The sequence below is a fragment of the Neopsephotus bourkii genome, unplaced genomic scaffold (genome assembly GCF_033783945.1).
Source record: "Neopsephotus bourkii isolate Nb327-2 ecotype Australia unplaced genomic scaffold, CSIRO-AGI_Nbou_v1 NB_1376, whole genome shotgun sequence".
In the NCBI taxonomy this organism is placed as follows: domain Eukaryota; kingdom Metazoa; phylum Chordata; class Aves; order Psittaciformes; family Psittacidae; genus Neopsephotus; species Neopsephotus bourkii.
In genome coordinates this window covers 917655-939619 of record NW_026901855.1, presented here as the reverse complement: position 1 = coordinate 939619, position 21965 = coordinate 917655, and the positions used below count along the sequence as shown (strand labels likewise).

Sequence of the window (21965 nt, the reverse complement as noted above, 5' to 3'; positions counted from 1 at the left end):
GACAGACATGCAGCATACAGTATACACAAACTTCCTGCAGTTTCAATAGTGGTTAGAAGAAATTACATGGCCATTTTTTATTTTTTTTTTCCCATATTGACTATCATTTTAATATGGAGAACTTCAAAGCAATCACAACTGTTGTAGAAGTCAGGTTAACAGAATAATACAATTCAAATGCTTGATCTCTGGCTACAGCTAAGCATTAAGTTATCCAAAGTCATGATCAAAGACAATAGGGTATTCTTTTTGGAATTTTATTGACAGAGTTCTCTGCAAATGAAGTAAGAACAGCCTAAGCTACGTTGTGCATTAATGTCTTAGTTTGCTCTACATTACATCACACACACACACACACAAAAACAGAGGCTTGAAAATATTTTGTCTGCTAAAATACAGATGAAACTCAGAAGTGTGATTTTTTTTTTTTTTTTTTTTTTAATTCCTTAAAGGGATCTAAATAGAACAGTGAATTCATTCTGTGTTAGCAATTCAAGCTGGGGGGACATCTGTGTTACTTTGAATGCTTCTTTATTCACCTGTACTTGTCTGGAAGCCTTCATAAAGAAATAAATTTAGAAGGAGATTAAGAACAGTTGGAGTTATTCTGGCAAAGGCAGTTTTTTACCATACTCCAAGGATTCTGACATCTTTAGTAATGTTTCCCTCAATTATCTCTCCCACTAAGTCTTTTGCCCTCCTGTTTTGCATCTAAGCATCAGTTGTGTACAAAATGGTGAGTATTTAAAACAGTCTTAAAATAAGTCTTTAAAACAGGCAAACAATCATTATTTTGGAATTCACTGCAGTTAATCGTGATGCATTTATTATGGTGTAAATATCAGACATTTCCTTTGGCATTCCACTCTCCATTTGCAATTCATTAACATATTGTTATTTTAAAATATTAGTGTCTGAGAAGATACCAGATTTCATTAGATTGGTCTCACACTTGAAAAGATGTTTTTATATTGCGAATAAATCAAACCAGCAGAATTTCTAGGCAGATACTAAGTGGGATTCACTCAAACACGTTAGTTCTAATGGATGGATGATTGCGTTTGGTCTTTTGAAACTTTGAAGTATAGGTAAGTCTTGATCACACAAATTAATAAATCCTAAAGCTGGAGTTAACAATAACCATTACACCCAAATTCTGCAGCTTAGCCCAGCCAATTTTTCAAAAGGTCAGGTTGTGAACTGGAGAAGATCAGGGAGGTCCACCGCATAGCTTTGTTGCCAGGCATCTCTCGTCTGGATTGTTGCAGGCATTTATTAGTATTCGTCAGCAGACTCAACAAAGCAAACACGAAATTCAAGCACGAATAATAAAATGAAATGCTGCTATATAACCCTTTGTCATTCAGCAAATATGGGACTTTTTAGCTACATTGTTCCTAAACCTGGGTTACTACTTTAATTTTTCTCCACAGCGCTGACTGAATGAGTATGCATGTGTGTTAAATGCAGAGCTCCCTTAACAACTGCAGGACTGCCATTTAATCTGTTGGTAGATGGACCATTTCCTGTGGGAACTCTAGCTATGATTTCCAGATCCACCAAATAAATCTCAGATTAAGATTCCAAATGAAACCTGCCTTTGGCAGATAAAAAATGTCAAGATGGATATAAACAGTAAAATTATAAATTATCTAGGTGTTGCACGATGACTTGATGTGTGTTTTTTGTTTACACTTTCCCCGATATCACAACTATACAAGGCATTCATCAAATGTCACACTTTCATAATACTGGAGGCATCATTAAAACTGTTTGGCTAAGGACCTTGAAGTGTTTAAGCAGTAGCTCAAAAGTATATTTGTGCAAAGTAGAAGAATAAATTTACATATCAGCAGCAGCTCATAAGGGATGGGTAAATATTCTGTTTATCTCTCATTGTAATTCAGGTTAGTTTAAATACAGGGTTTCAGGATATCATTACAGCCTATATGGAGTCATTACATAATTTCCAAACATAGTGTCTGCTAGAGTTTTACTAAGCATGCTGTGTTTATGTTTTCTAAACCATCTAAAAACAAAGTAAATGCTCCCACGCCATTTTTCTTTTGTTATTGTCATATCAGACAATTGCTTTCATATATAACCCCTTCCATTATCTAAATCTTAATGATCCAGAACTCGGGTTTTATCTAGGCAGGGTGATGTTTCCTGATGTCCATTAATTATAGTGAAAATTCTCTTATCCAAATGTATTCAAACTCCCCTATCACAAACAAACAACTAAGCCTTTACTGAATTAGAGTTCTAAACAAAATCCCAGGAAAATACAGCTTTAGAAGTGAAGCAAAATACTGTAATTTTAAGTGTCCAACATAAAATAAAGGTCATTGCATTAACTGCCACTAAGACACCTTGCTCACACACCCTTTACTCTGAGTAAATGGTCTACTAAAGGTGCTAGTGAACTTTCATATAAGAGACTCCAATGCACTCCCTGGAGAATCTTTTCTTAATAAATTTTGTTATGTCTTTGAACTTAAGCTTCATTCTATTTGTTATTATAATAGAAGCAATTAAGGTTTCCAAAGAAGAAAATAACTAAATTCCTCTTGCACTTGTGCTAGGTCTTCTGAAGCACTACATTAAAATTATCATGGTAATAAGTGTTGCTCTCCTTGAAGCACATTTCAAGACATACTGAAGTTAGCAGCACTCATACTTTAAACACTTCAGCAATTCAATGTGCAATACTTCAAGGTGTACATTCTCCCCATTGTTAGTACTTGCAGTACTCAGTGCAGATAAGGCACTACACATTTTCATTATACCGTGAAGGGTCTAGCAAAATCATATTCACAACACTCCAATGTCACGCAGATACTGGATACCTAATTGTGCTTCTGATGAGGCTGCCTGTGGCCCAACCAGAAATGCACTGTATTTAGCCATTCAAAATGTACAAGGAAAGAAATAGGATGGAGAAAGGAGAGACAGACATTCTTCTTATGTTTGACTCATGCAAGACCCCCCTTTCAACTGCTCTTCTGCCTCCTGTACTCTGCAGAGAAACCTGCAACTACCCTTGCCACTTTGCAAGGGTATGTCTGACAGCTAACACACTCTGAGTTTGAGGCTGCAAGCACAGCATACGTGGAAGATGTATCAATTGAGCCACATGGATGGAGAGGACTCTGCCTCTCTGCATTATCATAAGATTCTTCTGCATACACATCCATGCAACATCCAGGTCTTCTTTCTTTTTCAGGTAAACAGCATTCTGTATTGCTAAAAAGGGAAAAAGAGAAAGAACAGCCTCACAGTATCTCTTGTTGAGGCATGTAAAAGAAGAGACTTCAATATGACAAGTATGGTTCATTTTGCCTTTACTGTAGCCTTGGAGTTTACATCTGTAATTGATGAATTTTGGTGAAAGGGGAAGAAGAATCTTTACAATCAGTTGCTTTTCGACCCAACTAAAGCCTCAGATGAAAAATCTTTGCAACACTGCATTACTCTCAAAGCCTCCTTTACCCTTTCATCTTTCTGTATGTATGTGTTTTAGTGTATGTGTTAAAGTCACACAACAGTAATTCCACACAAAAAGCCCTTGTAATTAGTACTACAAAACCAAACCCATTAAGTACATTAAAATCATCACAGAACTACAAAATCTCACTGCTTCTAATAAGATAGTCTAAAAATACATGGTGAAGAACAGGAGCTTCATTCCTAGGAAGTTAGCAAGAAAAAATGATGCGTTTTACTTAGGCTATGCATATGTCTCATTGCCTGTACATTGCCTCAATTACCATGAAAGCAGAAGGGATGGCTGATAAAGGAATTTCTAAATGGGAGTAAGTAAATGGAAAAATATTTCTAGAGAGGTTTTAGATCCTGAATATTATTGACTAGATGACATAAGAACTAAAATATTTGTGTAAGCAATACACTGCCATATACATGGTCATGACCATGACAATACAAGGAAAGCTGTGGCCAGATTCTCAACAGTAAGCACCATGCATTCATGTGAGACCAATGCATGAAGAAACACACAATGCAATTAAGACAATTGTCTACACATAAGCTTATCACATGCAGAAGTGTCTGAGCAGCTATATGTATATAACTTGTACATTCATATCTGTTTTCCTTTTCTATTTTTCCTGATGAGAGCAAGACTGTAAAGCAACAGCTCACCACAAGATAAAACACTTCCTTTTCAGATTTCCCTGCACAAGCTGATTCTGCAGTTCTGTTTCAATCTACACTATCACATCTCTTTAAAGCTGAATGACAGCTTCCAGACAAGCAATTTAAAAGTATTTTTACAAGGTGCACAAATATTCTTTCAAAGGCAAGTTACAGTGACAGTGTCTCTATGGATCATAACTAAGAGCTGACATCAAGCTCTCACAGGTGAGACTGGCTCATTGACTTACATTTTAATACAGGCTTTAATGTTTTAGAAATAAGCATTTCCCTATTTCTTTACTTGAAAAAAAATGTAATAACCACCTTCTAAGGATCAAACCACTTTGCCATTAAAAATAATCTATTATCTTGCTTTAGGACAATCTAAATAATAATTAAACAATGCTTTTCATTATGGGATCAGTAAAATTATAATTTTGTTGTCAAAATAGACCAGTCATTGATATTCTAATACTTTACCTAATTTCTGCTCTGTCCTTGAATATAATAGATGCTAAAAAAAAAGACACAAGGAAAAACGTTACAATAATGAAAGACTATGTAATGCAGAAGTACTGGTGCACCCATTCAAACTCAGTACATGATACAAATCAAATGATACACAAATTGAACTCCAGTATTTGCAACACTCACCACTTTCCTATCCTGCCAACTCTTTTGGAAAATTGACATATTGAGTCATGAATGTATATACAGGTATGAAAGGCACCCAATTTCAGATTCCCTCATGTTTTCACAGTATTAATGTCTGTGTAGTTCTTATCACGCATGTAAATCCTGCTTAGTGTATCAAATCCACCCAGGTGCAATGTTCTTCCCTCACACTACCACTGCAATACAAAGACATGCACCCATTTGCTAATACAAGTTTATTTTTATAATGGACTATCTTCCTAGACTTTCTAGCTTGGATCCTGAATATTTTTCATTTGGAAATTACAGAGCCTTCACTAGCCTGCAGCCCAGGCTCCTGATATATTCTCTGAAGTATTCTTAGAAATAAATTAAAAGTCTCTATCCTTCTATTAAAAACAAGGTGCTGTGGAGATAAACAGCACATTTAAATTAGGTACAAACCCAAAATAACTAGCCTTGCAAATAGAATGTTCTTTAACTCTTCCTAAAATACCAGACCAGAAACAAATGTCTTCAATCCACACAGGCATATGACATTCCAAACAACACAGAAAGTTAAAAGAAAATTTCAAGTATCAAACACTTCAGATATACTTTTTTAAAACAACTATACTCTTTCATAACAACTTTTTAACAGGTTACATATTATCCCACATAACTGACATAAATGTACAACTTCTCTGCACCTAACATTTTTTGCTGGTTTTTTTTGTTGGTTTTGTGTTTGTTTTTTTTTTAATTCTCATTCCTTGACTGAATTTTCATCTAGACAGCTGAACTTAATCTCAGACATGTTTTACCATCCTTATTTTTGACAAATAATTTAGTCTCCAATATTTCAGTATGTTACAAAAAAGAAATAATAAAATCAAGTCATTATAGAGTTATTCTAAAAACAGCTTTTAAACTTCCAAGTGAGGAACAAGTAGATACAGTACAGTACCAGCTGCAAAAAGGGAAGATAATATGGATGACAAAGCAAGTGGAACCCAAAGTGGTACATGCTTCAATACAGACATTTAAACAAAAAAGTTACTTTGATTTAGTGCAATATAGTTCAATGAGAACATACACCAGAATGTCTACCAAGGGCACGAATATTATGTTGCTGTAATTTATCCATTATCTTTATGATAAGAAAATGTAATTTAACTGCTAATACCCAAATAAAATTCTAAGGAAAAAGAAAAGAAGTCTCATTCAGACCACTATGGCATGAGATTTATCCATAATCCCCTTTTTTAACTTCCCTAGGTATAAAAGCATAAAGAATTTTGTGACCCATCAATAACTGATCTAAAAAGAAGTGTATCAATCTTCATTTTGCCCATATAACAACTATTATTGGATAGACAAATATGTGTTAGCTTGGAAGAAATAGCTTTCTAAACAGCACAAAATACTAACCTCATGCATCAAAAAAAAATATTACACTCAAAACTCAGTATCTACCCCTTTTTTAAAATATCTGTGAGCAGCAGCAGAATGCCATTTCATGCAATTAGATGGAGAGTAATTCACAGAGGATCAGTTTATTATATTCACTATCCTACCTTGGAAAAGTTAACCTTTTGAACCATTCTGAGGGTATGCTGACCCCTAAAGGTCTAAAAATACTGAGTATGATTAAGCCATTACACATTTTAAAAGTGTGAATTGAGAGAGTACAATTCTCCACTAAGTTACTCCACCATGACTATTTTTACTTTCAGAGTATATGACTCAAAAACATTTTTAACTTCACTGAGTAATAGCTCAAAGTTCTGTGAAAAGGGGTCTACAACTACTTCATTATACATAATAATACAGATAGAAATTCCTTTACATATGTAGGAAATGCATCATCTCCAAGACAGAGTGTTTTTTCTTTCTGCTAAAGAACAGTTTTCATGAGAATATTAACATTTATTATGTTTTAAGAAAGAATAAATAGTATAAAATTCAAAACAAGGAAATATACAAGATGTTATCAGACTCTAATACAGGAGGCATATTTGACATTGACACACCTATTCCTTTTTTGTTTGTTTGTTTGTTTTTAAACCTACAAATAGCCACTTAGTGAAAAAATACAACAAACAACCCACTGCTGAAAGTCTGCTTCCTCATGTTGTTCTCGTACTTCCACCTACATATGATTATCTAGCTACAAGCTACTTTCTGGCTTCCTTTCTGTAAAATCAGTCAGTCACATAATGTGTTCTCAAAGTCAGTGTTGTTGGGTTTTTTTGAAGTTTCTGCCATGAAACAGAGAAAAATTTATCTGAGAGCAAAATTTTGGTCATTAAAATACAAAACAGACTCTTCCATTCTGATACAGATAAAAACTCCATGAACCATGGAAATCCCAAGTTAACGAAGGCCCCCTTTACCAACAAGCCTGCCTTACTGTCTGTATTCAGCTGAAGTAATAATGAGAAACTCATTAAAATTATTAGATGGCTTAATCATATCCTAGCAAAGCGTCAATAGCAAGAAAGTTACTTTAATACAGACTTTGGATTTGTTGTTAACCTATTAAGGAAAAAAAAATGGAAAGTGCAATGTACAGAATAAGAATTTAAATTAATTTAAGATTTCTCAAAGTTATAAAAAAAATTCAACAACCTAGAAAATAAAAATCAAGCTGATGATTTACGTTCCTGTAGCTTCTCTCCTGTTATCCCAAATACATAAGACTGACTGTATGGTAGTTTTTTTTCTTTTCTTCCAAAGTTAGTCATATATCAGCAAGAACAAATACATTCCAGTCACTGCCTAGCACTGGTAGAACACCTGAGGTTCCCTATTAATATCTTAAAAGTCCTTACCGTTTGACCAGTTCTCCATTTGTTCTTCTGAACTTGTTTGATCTGGCACTGAGTCCAGTTTTTGCTTAAAGGTTTCAGAGCTAAAATGAAGCAAACTCTAGATAAATAAACTTGCAACTATATAACACACCTATACTTTGCCTTTGTTTGACAGAAAATTTGCAAGACAAATGATTTAAAAATATATATAGCAGGACAATAAACTCTGTATACTTTAATAGTCAGTACTAAATATTATTTCTCAGTAAAATGTTTTTTTGTCCACATATCTATAATTTTCATAATGGTTTGGTTCAGCTTTCTGTTGTATGTAACATCTTCATTGAAAAATCTATTAGTTTGTCTTCTTGTTCTAGAGTCTGGTCTTGGAAGTGCATGCTACTGAGCACAGCCCAAATCACACTGAGTGGTCCCACTAGAGGCAACGAGACTGCTTGCTTTGGTAATTATTACAGATGGTTGTATGCACTTTATGACGTTCTTTCTCCTGCTTTAATTTCCTGGATAAAATACAGGTAAAGCAGCTCATGACCACTCCAACTCTGAATTTGCAGGTTTTTCTAAACACTAAATAATCAATCTTAATATTTGCATACATATTGCTTCAGACCATACAGTTAATCACACAGTTGCAATATTTCATATAATCAAAGACGTTCAAGAAACAAACCTCAATATTCAAAAATAAGATGTACAGTAAAATGTTATGCTCATTGGGTAGCATTTTCAGTTTAAAACATATGCTCTCTTATACATTAAAAATTGAACTATATATCTCAAGGAAATCGAAATCAATTTTTAATTACTAATATAGTAAGTTTACCACAAATTTTATTATTTACTCCAGTACCTGTTTTAAAATGTATTGTATGAAGGACAATTTTTCATCTTTAACTACATAGTTATCCTTATTTTGTATGTTTTCACTGTTATATTTTTTCTACATTTATTAAAAAGATACAATATGTGCCTTGAAGCAGCAGTGGCTAGATCATGAAAATACCTAGAGTTGTGCTGATAAATGTAAAGGTTAAAAAAAATAAAATTGAAGTAAGTACACACTTTAAAATTCAAGCATATTATACCAAGACATATGTTCTAATGACTAATGCAGCTGAAGAAATTCTTTTCCTATACAACACCAAAAAAGGCAGGTGTTTTCATTTTTATCTTTGAGGCTCTAAAAAACAAAACAAAACAAAGCAAAACTTAAGATTCAACCTTAACATATTAAGCATTCAAGAAATACATATTTAGTTCATATGGGCTGATAACTATAAATATGCATGATAAAAACCAAATGTGCATGATTTTATGTCCTTAGGTCTTAAAAAAAAAAAAACAACCAAAAAACAAAAAACAATTTCACCTCATATCGCAGAACTCTGAGTTCCTTACAGGAATCCCTCAAATGAAGCTGTACATTTCTTTTTCAATTCTGTGTAACTGTGTTGATTTGGAGTTGGCAATCTTTTCCTAAGTTCCTCATTTACTTTTGGATTAGCTGAAAATATAGAAGGTTATTAATATCAAGAAATAGGTTTCTGTCAATGAAGCAATTTCCCTACATATTGCACAAAAAGGTTCATAATAATTGAAGTATTTTAATAAGATTCATATAGCAAGACATGAAGAAAATATGGTATTTAATAACCTCTGGAGTATTTTAAAACATGTCTTAGGGCCTTAATGTGCCTAGTAATATACTATTTAAAACCATAATTTTATCCCTCCACAATATACAGTCATACTTCCTCGCCATTTACCCAGCTAATGAATGCCAGCAATTAGTAAAATGTAATCCCATTGCACAATCATTTTAATGCTTTTAGCACTCAGAAAAGTAAACACCAAATTAATACTGCTCAAGCCATATCAGATCCTAGTTGGAAGCAAGCAATTATAGTTCAGCTCCTCAGGTGTAATTAAATGATTGGAATGATTTAGTTCCATAAATGCAAGTTAATTCATAAGCAAGCAACAAATATACTGGGAGTAATTACACGAAACATTGACAGTCTAAGAAGGGCATGTACCTCACGTGGGAAAATGCTGCCCTCTCCTGGCAGTAATAGACTATGGCACAGGAATGATTGGAGGCAGAATTCTGTCGAGAAGCTTATTTTACAGACTTTGCCTTCATAGATGAAATATGTTCTGCTAATTAATGGAATTTTCTGGTTTGCATATACAGAAGATAAACATTGTTGATATCAGATTAAAACAACCTAACTATCACAGTCAAAAATAGAAAATTGTTGGGGCTTCCTCGGGTTTGCAGTAATTTTTCCACAGTAGTAAAAAAAAATAAAAAATAAAAAATAGTTAGTAAACAGAACAACAAAATATTCCACATACGAAGCATGTAAATCGCGTTTTCTGAACACAAACACTGCAATAGTATCTAATTTATGCACAACTCTTAGATATCATTCACAATGTACTTTTACAGTAGGTACTTCAAACCTAAGATATTTTTAGAACCAAAACTTACTGAACCATAATTATTCAGTCAGACTTAAACTTTGCCATATCAACAACAATCAGAGCCTGGCCATGAAAGTTTTACCAGGATGAATCATCAGAAAAATTTAAAAAAATTATTTTAAAACTTTACCTTCATTTGAAAACTATGGTAATAATTAATCTATCTAATAATCAAAAGAAATTAAGGCTAGAGATTAAAATAAAATATACTGATAGACAGAGACAAAGCTGAAAATAAGAAAATGAAACTTAGAGTTAATTTTAAATCTAGATATTATTTCCTTATTCACTATTTATACAACCTGTGTTAGTGTTAAGGCTACTGCTTGAACAACACACAAAGCCAAAAATAAAATAAAATACATTTGTCCTTATCTGTAGGATATGCAATAATCACGTAAAATTCACACTAAATATTTAAGCACAAACCACCTACAAATATGAATATAAATTATCCAGTATGTTCCTACTAATGAAAGAAACCCCAGACGTACCTATTTAACCCTCTACAGAAATAACAAATACTTCCCAGTGCTGTATATAGAAGCGTGGGAGAAAAACACATGCTGTGATCAGTATATGACTATTTTCCTCACAGATAAACTGCCTGTAAGGAAGCTTGATTCAAAAGCACCTGACCACTGTGAAAACCTGAAAATGTCCTTTACCAATAGCACTTTGACATAAAAATATTTCTTTGTTCCAGATCTCTGTGTATTTCAAAACAAACCCAAGCGGTACACAAATACCTTCACTATTTCTTTACCTATTGCGGAAATGAAATAAATTATTTTAAGAAGTCATATTATTAAAAGTTTAAAATGTACAGCACATTTGCTTTGCCCTTTCATGTCACAGTCCTATTTTTCTATTCAAATCTTGTACACTGCAAGTTAATTGCTTTTGGAAACTACTTATTATTCATGTAAAAATTAATGTGCCAATGTGTTTAAATCCTTTTAAATGACCATTCATGCATCTTTCTTCTTTAAGTACCAAAGAAATCCGTCAAAGATATCAATGCAAGATGGTCTTAGAGAAAATTCCAATAAAGATTTTTTTCTGCTAACATAAGATTTTCATTTTTGTCAACTTTACTTAAATTCCATTAATTTTTTAAGCTGCTTTTAATAAATTCACAAGTAAAAATTTTTAGGCTCCATTGCCTGTCATTTGTGTTCCAGCTGACTTTATGAATATTAATAACAGTGTTATCCTGATTAAATAGGCTTCATATAAAATCCCTGTGAATCCTATAGCTCAGACATCTCATTTTTCCAACTCTTTATGAATTTGGATTCAGACATTAAACTGGAAAAAAACTTAAAAAACAGATTCAATGGTACATTTGTGTACCCTTAAGCAAAAATTTAGATGTTCTAATGATTCAAATAAATAAAATAGATAGGACCACATATGGAGATTTCAGGCTGTCTGTAAACATGCAACATATTTTAACTCTAATGAAAATGTCAACACTTCACAGAACAAAGGATTAAGAATCTATTATGAAATAATAATAATGTCTGTCCTTATCCCTACCTTAAATAACAGATGATACAATCTTAACTCTTCATATATGGAGTGCTGATTTGCAGAAGTATTTCCCAAAGAGAAAGAAATTAGTGGATGCTTAATTACATAAGCATACACACAAAACACATGAACATTCTAGTTTAGCATGGGTGCCCAGTGGAAAACAGCATTAACTTTTAATCGGTTTATACTTCAGCAAAACCAACCTTTTTCTACAGAATGTCAAATTGAAGTACACAAGAAATTTTAACATTATCCTATGAGATTCATCCAGTCACAGTTTGAAACTGCCAACTTCATTCCATGCTTGCACATTTGAATTATTTACATCTATGACAGATAAAAATGGAAAACTAAGCTCACTGCACTGCCTTCATTTTTTCATATAGTGCTAACTTCCTCACTCATTCAGGGATAGATACTACAAAGATGGACATCAAAGTATTTTGACTTCCAGTACCTTGAAATATGAATGGATTTTAGGAAAAAAAAAAAAAACTAAATGAAATAATGCCTTTTTGAAAAGAACTGCATTCCAGTGCCAGTTCTATTTACTCATCAACACAAACATCTAATAAAATTCAATAAAAAAAAAAGAGGTATACAAAAATAACATACATCTGCAAGGTAGGAAGTATACAGTGCTTTACGTGTGCAGTTCTGAACTGCTTTTATTACATCTGTCATGGTATTTCCACTTTCAGACAAAAAATCCCCCAGAGTGTCAGCAGAATATATATTATACAAGGAGCACCCCACCATAACACCAACTTTCAAACATCTGTTGATGTTCAGAATCAAAAAGGCTATTGAGACCCTTCAATATAGAGCCCAAATAACTGCAAATCTCTGTTCCTTTGTCTTGCCTTAACAGGTTTTGAAGACAACTGCTGAATCATGGCCTTAGCCACTACAAGAAGAAGCAAACACTTGCCAGCATCAACCAAATTCACCTCTTACTCACAAAAAGCCCTCAGGTCTTGGGAGACCTTTTCCACAAGGACGGCTACCCCAACTTCCCTGCTTCTGTTGGAACAAGAAACCAGCTCCCACTACCAAGCCAGTCTTTGTCCCTTTTAATGGTGCAGTTGACAGTCACCACTGACAGCCCAGGGATGAAGCTAGGTAAGGGAGGGCACGCCATATACTTTACAGATGGGGAAATAACAAATTTTAGTATTATTTTCCTAAGATTAATTAGGTTACCAGGATCTCCTAAAATATCCTGAAACGTTTTTCCTCAGGGCAAGCTAAACTAAAAAACTTAATTTAGGAGGGTACACTACATAGAAACCAGTTATCTTCTAGAGGTGTTTCCCTAGGGAACAAACAGACAATTGTCTTACTCCACGTGGATGCCAAGTTTTGATGCAATGATACACTCCACAAAAGAGTCAAATTTCTTCTTTAACTTAAGAAACTTCATGATAAATCAGAAATCTAAGACAACCTAAGTTAAAATTAGCTTTGGGCAGTTATAAAAATACCAGCCAAAGAATAACTGAAATAACCACTTCACAATTTGTCAAATGTAGAATAACACCCATCTGTTAGATACTAGAAAGTTGTGAAATGAAACACACTTTGATATTTGATTACAGAGGTACTTATTTTATTTTATTCTACTACTTTTTTATGATTTTAAATACAAATAGCTCATGCAAAATACTCTGTTTCTTAAAAAAAAATAAGACAATGGTAAGTGGATTAAGCCCATAAGTGGATGAATGCAGCATGAGTAGTACTTCAAATTTTAAACTCCAGCACCGCTGCTACAAAGACTTCAAGATTTTGGTTTATGGAAGTAACTGCATTATCTGAAAGCCTGATAAAAACATATTCCCAAAGGGCAGAGACATCTAATAATCCCTGAGTTCCCTCCCCTACTGATTCTTGGCCCAAAAGGAGATGAGACATTTGCAGTTGGTTTCAACTAATCAACATAAATCAGAAAAGACACAGAGAACCAGGGCTCAGGTATTTTTACTCTGCTATTACAGCAGCTTCTTCACATTCTCATTATAGAATTTGCATCTGATGCTTTTGACAACGGCATTCACTAAGTGAAAGAATGATCGTTCTATATGTCATGCTTTTGACAAAGGCAAGAGAGAAGGCATAAAAGTGCAGTTTCAACTGGTTTACAATAGGCTTTACCTATTCCTGAATTAAATTTAATTGGATAAAGGACATGCACTTTTCTCTATTTTTTTCTCCCTTACTTCTGCTACCAGTTCAGTGTCTTCAGTTTTTTCTTTACACGTACCAGGACATTTTTTATGTGCGTATTAGATTACTAACAACCCTGTATCATTTCTCCCCTCCATTATATTCTCTTCCTCCCATTAATCACTGTATTAAACAATCTTCAGCCTGCGCTGTTCACTTCTTTCTCAGTTTTTAGCTGTCCTTTGTTCTCCATTTCTTTCCTTTCTCCTTAGCTTTGCCTTTGTCTATTTTGACAATACATACCTTTTCCTTATCTGCTTGCCCACCTCTGTGAAAGGTAAAGAAAACTGCAAAGGATCTTGTCAAAGATTATGTTCTCTTTTTTTTTCCCCAGCTTTTCTCGCCTTGGTGTGCATTTTGTGAAGTAGTTTTTTTCTGCAACACCTCCATTAACATCATTTTCACTCTAATAATAAAACTATGATATGCTCTGTTCAAGTGTCGAACAGCCAATTCATTTAGCCATCCTTCAGGTTTCTTGTAAACACTTCACTAGTCTTGTAACTCAGTTACCATATCATTATGAGGAATGGCTGAGGGAACTGGGGTTGTTTAGTCTGGAGAACACAAGCTCAGGGGGGGACCATATTGTCCTCTACAACTAACTGAAAGGAGGATGGAGAAAAGAAATGGCTGGTCTCTTCTCTCAGGTAACAAGTGACAGGACAAGAGGAAATAGCCTCAGACTGTGCCAAGGGAGGTTTAGACCGGATATTATAAAGAATTCAGCGAAAGGGTGATCCGGTATTGGAACATGCTGGCAGTAGTGGAATCACTGTGCCTGGAATTTTTCATGTGACTAGGTCCTTACTGACATGGTTTAGTGGTGGACTTGGCAGTCTTGGGGTAATAGTTGGACTTGATGATCTTAAAGGTCTTTTCCAACCTAGTTGATTCTATGTTATATATCATTATAGGCAGCCAGACGTCCATTTCTAACCACATCTGAAGTGTTGTATCCAGTCTGACCTTCTCATGGATATCCTGAAGCATGTCCAGCAGAAAGTCATGAAGAAGACTGGAGATCTGCAGCACATGACTTAAGAAGAATTTAAAAGATCTAGTTGGTTTTTATGAGAGAAGACTAAAAGGGGGTTTTACTGGGTTTTAGCTGTCTTGTAGGCAAATACAGAGAAGACAAAGACAGATTCTTCTCTTGGAGACAAGTTGTAACACAGAAAACTCTAAGAATTATAGATAAGAGATTTTTCACAGTGAAGAAGGAAGGAGTTGTTCAGAGAGGTTAGAGAATCTCCATTTCTGAAGATGCGTAAAACTCATATAAATACAGCAACCTACCTGATCTAACTTTGGAGATGGCCCCATTCTGAGCAGAGGTGTGAACTAGCTGATATTCAGATGTCTGCCTATTTTAGTATACTAAAGTTTGAAATAAAACAAAAAAACTAGAACTAGCATTTCTACAATGAACTAAATTCTGGGTTGCTTTCTGCTTTAGAGGGTAGGAAAGCAGGGGAAAAAAAAAAAAAAAGAACAAAAAATCAAGAACTCAACCAAGGATGCCCAATGTGGCAGACAGGCAGAATGCCAGGAGGGAAAAAATTGCAACAGCAGCATCTGTGCAGCATTTTAAGCACTACTTGTCCTGAACACCCCATTTGTTCCAGTTTACTACATGACTGGATGATGTGGCATTAGGCCAAATGTCAAATGCTGGTTTGCACATCATCCTTCAGGAAACCAAAACTGGACCAGTGATACAGATATTTCACCTGACTTACTGAAAGCATTTGTCGCAAGCCCCACAAAACCCATGACCCTCCCAAACTTAAGAAAAAGTCACTGCGACTAAAGAAGAAAAAAGCTAACTATGAAAATTATCCAAGGAACATTTGAGTCTACAGTGTTTATGTTTGCAAAATTCATTGTATACTATATTCAACATCCTGAAATTCCCAAATCCCCAAATAATAATTTATCACAGAGATAAGTTACGAGCCTAGATTTTAGCATAAAAGCAAAAATAAAGTCACAGAACATTAAAGGCCCATAAAAATGAGAAGTGATAACTTAGTGCCAGATTCATAAACCACTAGCACAAGCAATAGCATTAAGCAGAAATTATATTTCTCTTGCCAAAAGCATTACAATTTAATTGTTCAGCTGCCTTCAGAGAAAGAAAGAAGATCGAACAGGGACTTAGTGAAGAAAAGGAGGCAACAAACCACCCTAAAGCAGAGAAGTCCATTTATCCAGCCAACTCGCATTCCTTAAAGAACATTCAAATAGCACAATTTTTCCTGACAGCAAATGTACCAAAAATAAAAAGCATAAAGGCTACATTGTGGATATTGGAGCCCAACCAAGAACTACCATGAGCACTGAACGTGCAGAGGCCTGTCAGAAACGTGCCAACCTTTCAAGACCTAGTCCTTTGCGTGGGGACTGAGAGGGGCCCATCAGTCTCTCAAGGGAAATACAGCTGCACCAGCTATGCATCTGTCAGACTGCTTCAAATGGTAGGAAAACACAAATGCACCTCTGCTGCTGTCATAAACCAACATATTCAGTGCACTGGTTCTAGCCCGGACTATTTATTCATTCAAATTCAACAGTGTACACTTCAGCTGCTGAAGAGAATTACATCACCTGAAATTTTACAAGCTAAGAAGCGCAGAGAAATAAAACACTGACTCCAGATCAGCCACATTTGTTCCTTATAAGCGAATTAACTAAGCTGTAATTTTCTTAGATGTCTATCTGAAGAGAAAGCTATCCTTTAACTAAAAGCTTAATTGCTGCCTAAACTACACTTGCACAGCAGTGAGAGTACTGGAACATAGTGCTGCTCAGTTGTGAACACAGACATACATTGTGACTCAATAAACATATAGTTTCTTCACAACTTCTGATTTTTATTTTTATTTTTTTTAATCTAGCAACTAGATCCAGTATGTAGGGCCTTCACTACGAGTAGTAACTTTATCCTTTCAAGCAAGAAGTAACAGGAGTTTCAGAGAACAGCACACTTCAGGACATGTGTCCAAACAAGAGCAAAGCTGGTGAAGGGTCTAGAGTACAAGTCCTGTGAGGAATGGCTTAGAGAACTGGGATTGTTTAGTCTGGAGAACACAAGGCTCAAGGGAAACCTTACTGCTTTCTACAACTACCTGAAAAGAGGTTGCAGGGAGGTGACTGTCAGTCTCTTCTCCCAAGTAACAAGCAATAGGATGGGAGGAAATGGCTTCAGCTTGCTCCAGGGGAGGTTTAGACTGGCTATTAGGAAAAAATTCTTCACCAAAAGGGTTATCAAGCATTGGAACAGACTGCCCAGGGAAATAGTTGAGTCACCATCCCTGGAGGTACTTAAAAGATGTGCAGATGTGGCACACAGAGACATGGTTAAGCAGTGAACTTGGCAGCGTTAGGTTTACGGTTGGACTTCATGATCTTAAAGGTCTTTTCCAATCTAAAAAATTCTATGATTCTATGCATGTTACACTCTAACAACATTTTAGAGCATTTTCAGTACCTGTGTATTGGCTGTGCTTTGCAACATGCTTAACATGTATGATATATGACATGGCCTATCATGTGTTATTGCTTTTTTAGGTATGATTAGCAGGCTAGTGTTTTTAAAAACTTAATCCTTCCCTGAAATTTACTGCAACATCAAAGAAACCTGAAGGCCAGAACGATTTAAAATCGCAAGCTACACATCCAGAAATGGTCTTGGAACATCAGAGAAAAACCATACATTCTGAGGTGGGCTAGAACTTAATGAGAATCAGAGATGAGTCAGTAAAATTTAAGTCTGTTGACAGTGTCCAGAATTTAACTGGAAGCTAAAAATCATGGAGGCTAAACCTGCAACCATTTAGCACCATGAAGTTATTGCACTGTTACCTGCCCTTGCACCAACAAAGGAAAGTACAAAGTTAAAGGGGAGTTACCATTGACTCCAAACAAGTGTCAGGCAGATGGTTACAGAAACTACTACCAATCAACCAAAAAAAAAAACCACAAAAAACCCCAAAAAAACTTTAGCATTGAAATCATCTATCACATTATCATGGACATTTCTGACAGTGGATCATTCTCCCTGGCAAATTTATGAAAGCAGTGCAAAACATGACCATATACCAGCTTCCAAACCAAACTGCTGCAATATTTTTGTTTACATCAGGGGAAACAATACATGTCTCCTTTTAACTCTAGTTTGGAAAAGATCCAAAACCTTCTCTCAGCTGAAACTTACAAAAAAAAAAATGTTCACCTAGTAGGAAGGAAATGCTTACTGGGGGGTGAGGGGGAATCTCCATCTAAAATGTTGACATTACAAACAATGGAGAAGTCAAAGAAAAATGTCTTCTAAAGAGGTGTAGGACAAATATAAGCACAGGCAGAAGTGTCAGATCACCCACAACAAAAGCTGCCATTTCTGTTCTTGTTCGATCAATGAGAGTCCAGCTTGCTTTCTGAAATATGAATTTGAATACATAGATCATTCTTATGCCTCAATCTTGTCATAATTTATAATAATATACACATCATTATAGGGAATAAGATAAACATCACAGGGAATAAAGAAGACGGACAGACTTACAACAAACATTTCTTTACTGGGTTTTGAAAAAAGGTCGTTTTGAACCCTCAGTAAGCACATTATTCAGGCAAAACCATCAAAGTAATTTGCAGTGAAGAAGCCTTAAAGAATTCCACTGAGAACATAAGCTACAAAGAGGGTCACACAAGTTGAGGATTGCCCAACTGAGAGAAAAAGTTCTTCTTAGGGGTTCTGAGCCCTAAAGTAAGATTCTTGCCACACAAACAAATGAAAAAAAAAGTAAATAAAAATCCTGGAATAAATGAAGACCTAGGATTACCTAGCCAGTTTCAGCAAGATTATTCTCTTCATCTTTCTGTGAAAAGGAACAGATGGATATTCTCTTCTTTCTTACAACCTCATCATAAACTCAGGTATCTTGCATTCATTATCCCTTGATTCAACAAGCTATATTACTGTTTTCATTGCCAAAACATTTGACAGCAGAGGTGAAAAGAAGAAATTATGTAAGGCTGCAGAGAGCTGAGACAGCAACTGAATCTTGGCCCCACACCAGTTATGCCCGGGTGGAGCAAAGGAGCTCTAAATCCACTTGCTAGATGAAGGAAGAAAAATCCTGCCTTAGCACTTCTGTAAACCAGGCTTATTCTGATAACTGCTTTCTCTTGCACGTAATTGTGCTGAACAGTTTGAGGCTCGTTTGTCAGAGATTCCGGGCATTTCAAGTTGCTCTTCTTGGCATTCATAAAAAAAATATAAAAATCAAGACTTTATAGTTACAGAAGTACAGATAAAACACGAAATTAAAAAATGGGAAAACCTGACCAACAGTTCAAATAGTCAGAACTCTGAAGACATTCTCAGATATTGTGAGGCTGCAAGACTGTAGACTCCAGAGCTTCACATCCCATTTCGTGTTGAAGAAGCACCTGACAAAGTTAAGATACATGCACTACAATGGCTTCTGTGCCTTATCACAGTACTAGAAAAAGTCCTAAACAGCTTCCTATTTCACAGTCCTACTGCGAGGAAATGAGGAAGTCTTTTATAATATTACTTAAAACACATGAATAAAAGCAACTAAGTTTTAAATGTTGTGTGTTTATGGCTCCTTGATGTCAGAAGCAAATCTTATCTTCAACATAAAAAAAAATCTTCAATGTAACAAAAGGAATCATTTTCCTGACAAAGTTATGCCATTTTGACTCTGCTTTTGAAGTACTCTTCAATATTCTTTTAATTTCAAGACCTTGAAGCCACAACATCTAATCAATTATTTCCTTTTGTAAAAGTCTTATGCCGGTAAGTCACAGTACTCTTTTGTTTACTTCTTATCAAAAGGAAGTATTTCACTGTACTCAGCTCTTCAGCTGGACTGTGCATCTGGTTTGGGAAAAAGTTGCGGTTTTTGCCATAACTTCATTTATTATAATATATTGTTGCTGCCTGAAAAGGGTTAAGTGAGTTTATTTTACTCATCACACTGAACTTCACTGAGGTGTAAGGTCATCTGTGTTTTCATCAAAAATACAAAAAAAACCCAAAATCCAAAAACCCAACACCACCACCAAAACAAAAAAAAAAAACAACCAAACAAAAAACACCCAACCAAACAAACAAAAAAATAAACAAAACCCAACCAAAACTTACATAAGTTTTTTCTCCAGTGCTTTCAGGACAGGCTGAAAAACACACCTACTCTCAGACATCCATTAATAGACACGTCCCTAAAAACCTGTTTCTCAAGACATTTGAGAAGACCAGAGATCCTACAAGTAGCAAGCTCATGCTCCAATCACAATTTTTTTTTTGTCAGATGAGATATGGCTTTGTTTCAAACATTTTGGATAACATTAGTTAATTTTTATGAACTTCTTTGTAGCTGGAGTTTAACACTAGTCTGAATTAATTTATATTGCAATTGGAACAAAATTTTTCTTTCATTTACAGTATCACATTCTTGTGTTAATAAACAGTGGCAATTTTACATAGAATTGTATTACACAGGGTTACCTGTAATACCTGTTTGTGTTACACATGGGACTCCGAAGAGCTGATCTTTCTAACGGACCGAGTGACTGTGTTATTGGAAAGAAATTGCAATATTTAATAATAAATGGGTTCTCAATAAAGTATCTGATTTGACTGAGTGCTCTGTAAGAGGCCTAACTCTAAAGATAAATTAGGAAGTATATTACACCAAGTAGAAAACAAGCTACTGGGCAGATACAACTGGAGGGGAACCTCAGTATGATAGCAGCATACACTATTATTAGTAAGTTTTCTCTCATAAGTGCAAGACAGCGAATGTTTGCCAAAAGAATTTTACATCCAGGAGGGTTTTTGAAATATGAAAGATACTTTTAAACTATGAAGAGAATTATAATTTTTGTCTAATATTTAGTAACCTTCAGACACTGTAATTCCACTTCAGATCCTAAAAAAACATTCTGGAGACAAATATTAGTCTACCACTGGATAGTGAAGAGGAGGAACAAAATTACATTTCAAGGGGAAACTGTTAATTAGAGTTACCTTGTACACCTGCACAGCAGTCACCTTCAGTACAGTGTGAAAAAGTGTTACACCCCACAACTGTGTTTATTCTTGCTATGATCGAATTCTGAGTCCATAAAGCAAGAAGCTGAAGTTTGCTCCCAGGCATATTTATATCATGCTACTGCAGTGCAAAAAACCTAACTTAAACATCCTTAACTGGTTGACCACACATCCTGGTATAAAAGAGTCTCTTGATGCATCCACTGAACCCTAGTCCCTAAAAATTACAACAAAGCAATCCTTAGTGGGTGCTCCATTCTTTTACATTGCTGGGGTGCCATGAACAAATTAGTGGACTGGGTGCACTAGTAGTGCCCTTTCACAGTTGTATTGCCTCAGAAATGCTCTCATTATGAACCTGTAAGAAATCCCATTTTACCAAAAAATGAAAGGTGAATGTATTTTCACAGGGAGCTGCATTTCCATACTGGTCCTTCTGCTGTCTAATCAATACCTGCCATTTGGAAAGAAAGCCTGATGACATGAGAGGCAGACCTCAGCAATCCAATCACCAGCCTAGCAAATGAAAGCTGCTGAGCTACTGCCTATGGAGAAGCTTACCAAATGCTTGTACTTTGTACTTGTTAACCCATTTGTTATGCAAACCCCTTTACCTTGAAGCCTACCTGACAAACCAGAGCAGATCCTGACCCTGTCACAGTGTTCCTTCCTTTTGCTGAAGTGGAACAAGTCACAAGCTTAGAAATGACAACTTCTGAAGACAGCAAAAGGCCATTTGTAATCCCAGCACTTATCTAGAACAGCTGTTCAGTGACACCTGATCAGCACCCTAGGGCCGTTCATTGCCACTACTCTGATCTAACTCAGGTAACTGTGGCAAATTACTGACCTCAGTGACACTGGTACTTTGACAGAACCCCAGAAAATCTGGAGTCTGTAAGAAGCGAAGATGTAAAACTGTTTCTGAATAATAAAGGCAACTGATTAAGACATGCTTGGAACACAAAACTGAAAACTGCCCAGCTTGACAAAATACCTGTCAG

General features: G+C 35.3%; 1 protein-coding gene across 6 annotated transcripts in view; it reads right to left on the bottom strand.

Moving 5' to 3' along the window:
- Positions 1–21965, bottom strand: part of MIPOL1 (mirror-image polydactyly 1) — a 193658-nt gene that overhangs the window by 150044 nt on the left and 21649 nt on the right. For 5 of the 6 annotated variants that reach the window (XM_061367317.1, XM_061367321.1, XM_061367318.1 and 2 more), the window contains 2 exons: positions 8992–9126; positions 7623–7702 (listed from right to left, as the gene is read on the bottom strand). In XM_061367317.1, coding sequence (XP_061223301.1) covers positions 7623–7702; positions 8992–8996 — 85 coding nt within the window. In that variant the 5' untranslated portion in view covers positions 8997–9126. Of the gene's footprint in view, positions 1–7622; positions 7703–8991; positions 9127–18255; positions 19769–21965 lie in introns of those variants that run through there. The other variant, XM_061367320.1, reaches the window with a different exon arrangement.